Consider the following 9941-nt stretch of genomic DNA (forward strand, 5'->3'; position numbering starts at 1 on the left):
TATTTACATACAGTCCTGACATAAACAATGATGATGCTCCTCACAAACACACACAAATAAAAGTGATCCACTACATGCAAATCAGCTGGTTTTTATCAAAAGTTTTAATATAAGCATTGTTGGATTTATCAAAACATATACATTTTTATGTATTTGTGATCTTCCCTCCATAAACCCACACAGACTCGTGTGAATCTGACAGTAGACACATTGTTGGCCGTCTTTGCTTCTGATTGGTCACAGTCGTGAGTGCTTGTCTATTGTCTCGGTTTGAATAAACCTTTGTCTGAACAGAATAATACGTGACAAATAGCCTAAGTGAAGATATGCTCGTGTCTGTGGGAAACCAACCAGTCAGGCTCAGATTTAATGGATTAAACTCCTATAAATTAAACTCTTCAAGAATGTCTGTGGAATTATTTGGAGACGGTGCCTTCATACAGGAGAGTTTCATCTACAGATTCATCTTCATCCTGTTAAACAGAACAAAATGAGTAAAATCTCAACTCACAGGGAACGTTCTCTCCATAACGTTACTAGAACGTTTGTTCAAAGTTATCTGGTCTTTATCATTATTATAGAATCTGAAGAAACTGTGTAATAATAATAAATAATACCTCAGCACCAGAATCACTTATTCTGTCAGCAAGGACGACGTCTTCCTCGTAACCCTCCAACATCTCCTCAAACAAAAGAACACACAAAAACACTTTCACCAACCCTAAACCTAGTGAGCTTCATATATAGACAGTGTTTTAAGGCATGTTCCAAAGAGAAGAAAGCAAATTAAGGCAATGTTGTTTGTATATCTCTCATGGATAATGCAAACTCAGAATGCATTGTATTGATCCAAGATGAAATTTTGATTAATATACAAAAAATCTGATTACTAAAAAGCTATTTTTGAACTAAAGCAGAAGCAGTGGTGAATGAATCCTCACTAGATAATCATCATCCTCCTCTTTGTCTTCCTGTTTAACAGCAATTTCCATTTTTCTGCGTTGATTGATGAGTCTTGAATAAAAAAGCAGAACATTAGTTCAATTAGATGTTATGAAATGCTGGTTAAAAACAACCCAATCACTGGGTTAAAACCACCCAATCGCTGGGTTAAAACAACCCATTATCTGGGTTAAAACAACCCATTATCTGGGTTAAAACAACCCAATCACTGGGTTAAAACATCCAAATTGCTGGATAAAAACAACCCAATCACTGGGTTAAAACAACCCATTATCTGGGTTAAAACGACCCAATAACTGGGTTAAAACAACCCATTATCTGGGTTAAAACAACCCAAAAACTGGGTTAAAACCACCCAATCTCTGGGTTAAAACAACCCGATCGCTGGGTTAAAACCATCCAATTGCTGGATAAAAACAACCCAATCTCTGGGTTAAAACAACCCAATCACTGGGTTAAAACAACCCATTATCTGCGTTAAAACATCCAAATAGCTGGATAAAAACAACCCAATCTCTGGGTTAAAACAACCCAATCACTGGGTTAAAACAACCCAATCACTGGGTTAAAACAACCCAATTGCTGGTTTAAAACAACCCATTATCTGGGTTAAAACAACTCAATAACTGGGTTAAAACAACCCAATTAGCTGGGTTAAAAAAAACAATCGTTGGGTTAAAACAACCCATTTGCTGGGTTAAAACAACCCATTATCTGCGTTAAAACATCCAAATAGCTGGATAAAAACAACCCAATCACTGGGTTAAAACAACCCATTATCTGGGTTAAAACAACCCAATCGCTGGGTTAAAACAACACAATCACTGGGTTAAAACAACCCATTATCTGCGTTAAAACATCCAAATAGCTGGATAAAAACAACCCAATCACTGGGTTAAAACAACCCAATCACTGGGTTAAAACAACCCAATCGCTGGTTTAAAACAACCCATTATCTGGGTTAAAACAACTCAATAACTGGGTTAAAACAACCCAATTAGCTGGGTTAAAAAAAAACAATCGTTGGGTTAAAACAACCCATTTGCTGGGTTAAAACAACCCAATCACTGGGTTAAAACAACCCATTATCTGCGTTAAAACATCCAAATAGCTGGATAAAAACAACCCAATCACTGGGTTAAAACAACCCATTATCTGGGTTAAAACAACCCAATCGCTGGGTTAAAACAACACAATCACTGGGTTAAAACAACCCATTATCTGCGTTAAAACAACCCATTATCTGCGTTAAAACATCCAAATAGCTGGATAAAAACAACCCAATCACTGGGTTAAAACAACCCAATCACTGGGTTAAAACAACCCAATCGCTGGTTTAAAACAACCCATTATCTGGGTTAAAACAACTCAATAACTGGGTTAAAACAACCCAATTAGCTGGGTTAAAAAAAAACAATCGTTGGGTTAAAACAACCCATTTGCTGGGTTAAAACAACCCAATCACTGGGTTAAAACAACCCATTATCTGCGTTAAAACATCCAAATAGCTGGATAAAAACAACCCAATCACTGGGTTAAAACAACCCATTATCTGGGTTAAAACAACCCAATCGCTGGGTTAAAACAACCCAATCACTGGGTTAAAACAACTCAATAACTGGGTTAAAACAACACAACTGCTGGGTTTGTCCATTTTCAACCCAACTTGGGTTGTTTTTAACCCAGCATTTTTTAAAGTGTAGATTTATGAATTTGAAAAATGTAAGAAAAGAAAACTCACGAGTATTTTCCTGAATATCTTCTTCCTGAGAAGACAAATTATATAATTAAAATTCATAACAAGTGATTAATGCATAAAACATAATAAACAATGAATCCTTGTATTTAAACAGTTAAATGAGTGATGTGATAAACTCACGCAGCACGACTCCATAAATACAACACGCCATCAGAGCAACATTCAGCACAGCGAAACAGGTGAAAACAACCACCGCAACCACAGGAGAGACTCTATTCAGAACTGCAGAAATACAGACAGAATTCAGCTCTGACGCAGGAACAGTTTCACCGTTTGGGACTGTAGCTTAGTCTTAGCTAACATTATTTCTAAAACGTTATTTCTGAATGTTCTCTGAGCGTTCATAAATGTAAAAAATGTTTTAAACAGGTTTTTTTTCTTGGTTCTACATATGAACGTTTCATTGTATCATTCTTCAAACATCATGGAATGTTACTTTTGAACGTTCTCTGAAACAAGTAGTTACATTTAAAAAACATTAGACGAACCTCCAACTAAATGTTTCGAGAAAATGCACAATGTATAATAACGTTTTTCTTCTAAGGTTTTTAAAACCTTAATAAAGACCAGATAACTTTGAACGAACGTTCTATTATTAAAGTCACCGGAAGAATGTTCATAACGTTAAGAGAACCTTAACAGAACGTTCCCTGTTATAGTTATTTCCTTCTTCCACTAACGTTAACAGAACATTCGTTCAAAGTTATCTGGCCTTTAATAACATTAGTATTTATACATCATTCATGAAACATTTTTGGGGAAAAATGGTTGGACGTTTTTCTAACATTTTTAAAATGTTACTAATTGTTTCAGAGAACATTCAAAAGTAACGTTCATATAATGTTTGAAGAATGATGCAATGGAATGTTTCACATAACTAAGAAAAAACGTTCAGAGAACATTCATAACTTAATGGGAACATTAACAAAATGTTCTTAACATTATCTGGACAGACAATAACTGTTTATTTACTTTTTTGCACTATTTATAGAAAAGTCATATTCAGAATGGCAGCGGCTGTTGCATTTTGAAATTTTCAATCCCATCACAAGTTCAGAATATTTGTGTTAATTTAGCCTGAGACGACACAATTACACTGTAAACCCTAGCGCTCAAAATAATTAATTGGTTAAATTAAAAAATGAGTTCAGTCAAATTGACTTTTATGAGTATTTAGCACTTTATTTTTCTTTCAAATTCACAGAACTGATCTATTTTAAGTAAACTGAACTGTTTCATTAATTTGAGTTTTATGAACTTATTTCTTTTAATTTAGACGAAAGGGTGAGTAAATGCTAAAATTAAGTGTTTTATATATATATATATATATATATAAAACACTTAATTTTAGTACAAAATAAAAACCTGCCAGTTCTGCTTACTTAAACTTTGAATTTCTTAACTTTTACCTCAACTGATTGCCTCAAATGTTTTGAGTTTTGCCAACTTATTTGAGTTTACAGTGTAGATTTTAAAGACATTCTGTGTGTGATAGAGCAGTGTAATGTTTGCTGTGAGGATTCATACCCTCTTTATTGATCAGCATCCTCGGGCTGCGGATGCTGGTGCTGTTGTCAAATCTGTCCGAAGCTTCGCAGTGGTAGAATCCAGCGCTGTCCTGGCCCACAGACAGCATCAGAACCGAGTTGTCGGACCAGGTCACCGCATAGAAACCTCCTCGGTCCTCCAGCCTGCTGTTGTTGAGAAACCAGCTGTAAAATGGAAACGTTCCTCGCTCCACCTTACAGCGCAGAACCAGACCGACTACCTGGAAGTCCCGTCCCGTGTGAGTGACGGGCGTCATTGTTACAGCGCCTCCTACAGACTCTGTCCATGAGAAAAATACATTTTTAGGGGTTCAAGCTCGTAGTTAATTGTTACATTTTCCAAGGATCAGCATTCTCCACTAATAGTGATCAGGCAGACCAAACCGTAAGTCATAGAGACTTCAAACTTTGAGGGCTGGTAGTAGTCACACCGAATCAGTGCAGCGAGATTCTCTGAAGTCTGATTGTGAATAATTATCAAAAAAAAGTTGAAATTCCGATTCATGGTCTCTAAGGGCCGTCAAAACGTTTGAAGGGAGGAGCCATGTTTACTAAAATGGCTGTAACTCGTGAACGGAATGAGATATTTTTTGTGTAAGAGCTCATTCTGTGGTTGCCTGAAAAAGGATCCGGTGACTGGCCACTTGGTGGCGCTAAAACAGGAAAAAAACATGAAAACAGCTATAACTACTTTACCATTAGTCCAATGGACTTGAAAATTGGCATGCAGTGTCTTCATCTGAGGTGCCATGATTGTGTTTGAGGACATTGGTGTATCTCGAAACACATGTCCACCATCAGCCAATGAAGTTTGAGCACCTATTAGACAAGGTTAACGGAGGCCGATCGGAATGAAACTCGTTGGGCATGTTCGACTCATTGCCCAAGAGGCAATGCTGTCAATCAAAATGCGAATATGTAAAAAACCTACTTTTGTGAACTAGCCCTAGGCTTTCGACCGACTGGAACTCTATGGAAATTCTATGGACTCAATAATCATCAAAAAAAAGTTGAACTTTACCCTATGGGTAGCTATAATACACGGTCATTTAGAAAATTGGTGTGGCAAAATATACTCAAAAGACTATAAAACCTAAACAAAAACTCAGAAATTCACAAAAATAGCTAGATAATTCTAAATCAGCATGCAAACTTTTATGGAGATCAGACTCTAGGTGGCGCTATAGCTTTAAAAATCATATATTTCCAATGGTAAATTGCCTGTATTGGCTGTAAATGGTCTTTTGCTTTTATAATTTAAAGGATTAGTTTACTTTCAAATAAAATTTACTCTCCTCCATGTCATCCAAGATGTTCATGTCTTTCTTTCTTCAGTCGAAAAGAAATTAAGGTTTTTGATGAAAACATTCCAGGATTTTTCTCCATATAGTGGACTTCAATGGAGCCCAAACGGTTGAAGGTGAAAATTACAGTTTCAGTGCAGCTTCAAAGAGCTCTACATGATCCCAGACGAGGAATAAGAGTCTTATCTAGAGAAACCATCACTCATTTTTGAAAAAAAATGTAAATGTATATACTTTATAAACACAAATGATTGGCTTGCACATGCTTCCGCTTTCCGTATTCTTCAAAAAGTTTACGCCGTATGTCTATTCTACTTACAGAAAAAAACGGAACTGGCGCCACATTCGTTCCGTAAGTAGAGTAGGGAAGGCATAGGACATTCAGCATAAGCTTTTTGAAGAATACGGAAAGCAGAAGCATGTGCAAGCCAATCATTTGTGTTTATAAAGTATACACATTAAAACAATTTTTCAAAAATGAGTGATGGTTTCTCTAGATAAGACCCTTATTCCTTGTCTGGTATCATTTAAAGCTCTTTGAAGCTGCACTGAAACTGTAATTTTGACCTTCAACAGTTTGGTGCCCATTGAAGTCCACTATATGGAGAATAATACTGGAATCTTTTCCTCAAAAACCTTCATTTCTTTTCCACTGAAGAAAGAAAGACATGAACATCTTGGATGACATGGAGGTGAGTAAATTATCAGGAAATTTTATTTGAAAGTGGACTAATCCTTTAAATGGTTACATGCTTGCTAAATAAAACAGAAAATCTTTTTGTGCAAGTGCATAAAGGCCTTAAAGCACTTGAACCTTTCTAAATGTAATCCTGTAAAGAAGTTCACTTAAAAAGGTTAATGAGCTACACACCCACGGTCAGGTCTGCTGGTTCACTCAGAACCCAGTTGCCCTCGTTGCTGGCGTTGCATCTCACGTGGCCCATGTAGCGGTTCAGCTCGAGCGGCACACTGAAGAACGTGCTGGTTTTGTCGCTCGTTTCTGTTGTGATGATGTCAGTGTTGTTCAACAGGCTGAAGGTGATGAGCGGAGTTCCCTTCTCAGACCGGCACGAGATGACGGCTTTAAAACCACCATCCTTTAGCTTCTCTACTTCAACTGAGATTTCAGGCTTGGACACGTATTCTGGAAAAATTCAACATTTTGGAGTCACAAAAAATTGTACTGATCCCAAACTTTTGAATGGTAGTGTAATACTATTATTAATCTATTATAATATATAATGTGTGACCTGCTCGTACCTTTGACCTGCACAGACAGGAGATCACTGCTGGAGTTAAAGGTCGTCGTGTCATTGAATCGGTTTGACGCCACACACATATAATGGCCTGTGTTTCGCGCAGAGAGCCTGTGTATGATCAGTGTGTCATTAGTCCTGTCGTATGCCATTTCAACCGGCCTTTCACCCAAGAGCCAATTATAGGAGACGTATGTTCCTTTGGTCTTTTTGCACTGGAGGGTCAAAGTTTGTCCTTCCCACATGTTATTACTGGAAGGATGTGAAATGATTCTCACTCCCTTCACTGGAACTGCGAAACACACATGACAAAAATATGCAATTTGCTGCAGATGCTGATATAATATGGAAAAAAAATGCATTTAAATATCAATATCTGCCAATAGTAAGATGATATTTAGATGCTTAGTTTTATGTAGTTTCAAAATGTAATGCAATAAAATGATGATTGAGAGATGAACAAATAAACCTGATGATCATATTTGGTTTTTCTAATAAATGATGTCTGTAGCTTTAAAGGGTTAATGACTCACCGATGACTTTGAGGTTCAGGCCTTCACTGATCGAGCTCTCAATATCTGTGTTATTGTGTCCGCTGGCCTTGCAAATGAGTCGACCGTCATGTTGTGTGGTGATAACCAGAGGAAAAGTGGCTATTTCCCCAGACTGCGAGATGTGCTCCCCAATCACCTTACTCTGGTTTGTCTCTACATAGAGCTCGTATAGGACAGGCAATGTTGCCGGTTTCCCAGGAATCTCACAGTAGAAATCCACAACTGAACGGTCTATTGCAACGGACGGACCGATCAGAACCGGTTTATCAAGCTTGTGCAGAGCACCTGGAACAGACAATCCAGAGATGATGAGTTGAGAATACAGACACACACTGCAAAAAATCATGTTCTTCCTCAGTATTTCGGTCTTGTTTTCCAAGACAAATATCTAAACATTCTTAAATCAATATATATTTACTGGAAAAGTAAAACGAAGATAAGTGCTACTTACAATGTATGCCAATGGGGTGATAAAAAATAATTTTGCTTTTTCTCTGACCCAACTGTCAGATATTTTTTCTTGTTTTCAATCATAAAGTGACATCATTTTTATACATTTTTTCAAAAATAAGTGCTTCTCAATAAGTGTGTCTTGCTTTAAGAATGTTTAGATATTTGTAAAGGAAAATAAGACAAACATGGGGGAAGAACGTCATTTTTTGCGGTGCATCTTATTTCACACATCTGGACACTGAAGCCACACTTAAAAAGACTCATCAGACTCATTGCATTTGATGACAAGCTTGTTGGGTTTTACATGCTAAAGCAATAGATGAAGATGAAGACATTCAGTATTGTGTTTGTTTGTGGTTATCCAAATCAACTTGAATTGCATTCAAGATATATGTTTTTATCAGTTCATTCGTTTCTTGGGAATCAAAACACATGATCTTGGCACTTTTTTGGGGTATTACACACACACACACACACATTATTTAACCATAACTATCTATAAAACCCCAGGAAAGAAAGCCACATACCTGTCCTCGGATACAAGACAGAAATACCTGTTGGAAAAATATACATACATATATGAAAAGAGACTCAACAGACACATGAAAACATCCATCAGATATGCACAAGCTTCCTCCACCTATGAGAATGAGTGACACATGCATCGATTCCATCCTTGATGAAGATGAGGAGCACAATATCCAGATCCAACCAGAGAATGATCTTTACTATTAATGCACATGTGAAAGCAAGTTAACAAACACGCATCTCAGTTCAACAGAGCTGATGGGATCCACCCTAAACACTCCGTGTGTGGAGGACAGATAGGGCAGATGCCAGTGCAAACCACATAACTCAAGATGGAGGATTGTGAAGAACACATCTCATGAACATCTAACATGAAAGACCAATGAATTGCACATGCAAAGAACTTTCGTTCTTTGATGCCAAAGGCTGAAGGTTTGTCGTCAACATTGTTTTTGCAATGATACGGCCTAAACCACCAATTGGCACCAATTTAGTTCATTATGAAAGTGTAATACGTGATCTTGAGTAAGTACCGTTAGAGTTTGGTTTTGCATGAATATGGCCTAAAGCCACGAGCTCTTTAGATTCCTCATATATGATCCATTATCAATCAGCCATTTTGACTTTGTGGTTTACAAAGGCTTTGGTGTGCTGAAGTCACATCTCGAAAAGATGAAAAAAATAAAAGATGAAAATTATAAACCTGTCAGTAATGTCATCATATGGAGCACATTCTTTACAATGACACACATACTGTTGAATTTAGTTAAAATAGTTCATTCTACAGCTTTCATCTGAATGAACCAACAAAATCAATGGTGAAGATACCAAAGTAGGAAGTATTGGCACCAATTTAGTTTATTATGAAAGTGTAATACTGACCTTGAGGAAAAAGTATTGAACCCAAGAGGCGACACTTTGATACTTTTTGGGTAACAGCCACTAGATGGCGCTCCGGTAGCACAGCCGCCATTATGGGGTGAAAATACTAACTGGAGCATTGAATCCTTCACATCCTACGCACCCAAAATCTGTGAATTTCACTGCCAAATCAGAAGCGCAATAGAACAGTTTTTTAAATTAAGTCACCAGTGAATTGTATGATCCTACAGTAAATGTTGTATTGTCTTATATATGTTTTATTTTACCAGTTGTGGAATCCAACCATTCACCATCTGAGGTAACGTAGTTAGCCTACTTTATTGAGTATTTCCATTTTATGCAACTTTTATTAATAATAAATTAACAATTAATCAATTTAAGATCATCATGTTTAAAGCGAACAATATATTTCAGATCTAGTGGAGTAATAGTAATAATATCTAGGTCTAAATTGAAATAGGTTGTATTGTACGTTTTAATGGATCACGCTACAAACATAATGCTCTTTTAATACATGATGCATTGCTGTGTGCGTTATCCCATAATTCACACTTTTGGACACTTTTGCTTTAACAGACATTAGACAACACTGCAAAATCAAGCTGTTATATTCATATATTTATTGTCCAACATTCCCAATTGATGCATGTCCTTTTCATTTCATATGTTGGTATTAATTCAGTGTTTATAATGCT

General features: G+C 36.8%; 1 protein-coding gene across 2 annotated transcripts; it reads right to left on the minus strand.

Annotated features, from left to right (window-relative positions):
• Nucleotides 1–86: 86 nt before the first annotated feature.
• si:dkey-93h22.7 (basement membrane proteoglycan) lies at nucleotides 87–9255 on the minus strand. Of its 2 annotated transcripts, none has more exons than XM_048172307.1 (11): nucleotides 8477–9255; nucleotides 8364–8390; nucleotides 7363–7668; nucleotides 6834–7121; nucleotides 6445–6717; nucleotides 4250–4549; nucleotides 2843–2944; nucleotides 2705–2729; nucleotides 942–1014; nucleotides 618–683; nucleotides 87–473 (listed from the first exon to the last, which is right to left on the minus strand). In XM_048172307.1, the coding sequence occupies exons 1-11, from the start codon at nucleotides 8508–8510 to the stop codon at nucleotides 417–419; spliced, it is 1551 nt and encodes a 516-aa protein (XP_048028264.1). In that variant the 5' UTR covers nucleotides 8511–9255; the 3' UTR covers nucleotides 87–416. The 2 variants fall into 2 exon arrangements, with proteins under 2 accessions (XP_048028264.1, XP_048028265.1); XM_048172308.1 differs by having other exon boundaries at nucleotides 618–680; nucleotides 8477–9251.
• Between the last annotated feature and the right edge of the window lie 686 nt (nucleotides 9256–9941).

The sequence above is a fragment of the Megalobrama amblycephala genome, linkage group LG21, assembly GCF_018812025.1.
Source record: "Megalobrama amblycephala isolate DHTTF-2021 linkage group LG21, ASM1881202v1, whole genome shotgun sequence".
NCBI classification, from domain to species: domain Eukaryota; kingdom Metazoa; phylum Chordata; class Actinopteri; order Cypriniformes; family Xenocyprididae; genus Megalobrama; species Megalobrama amblycephala.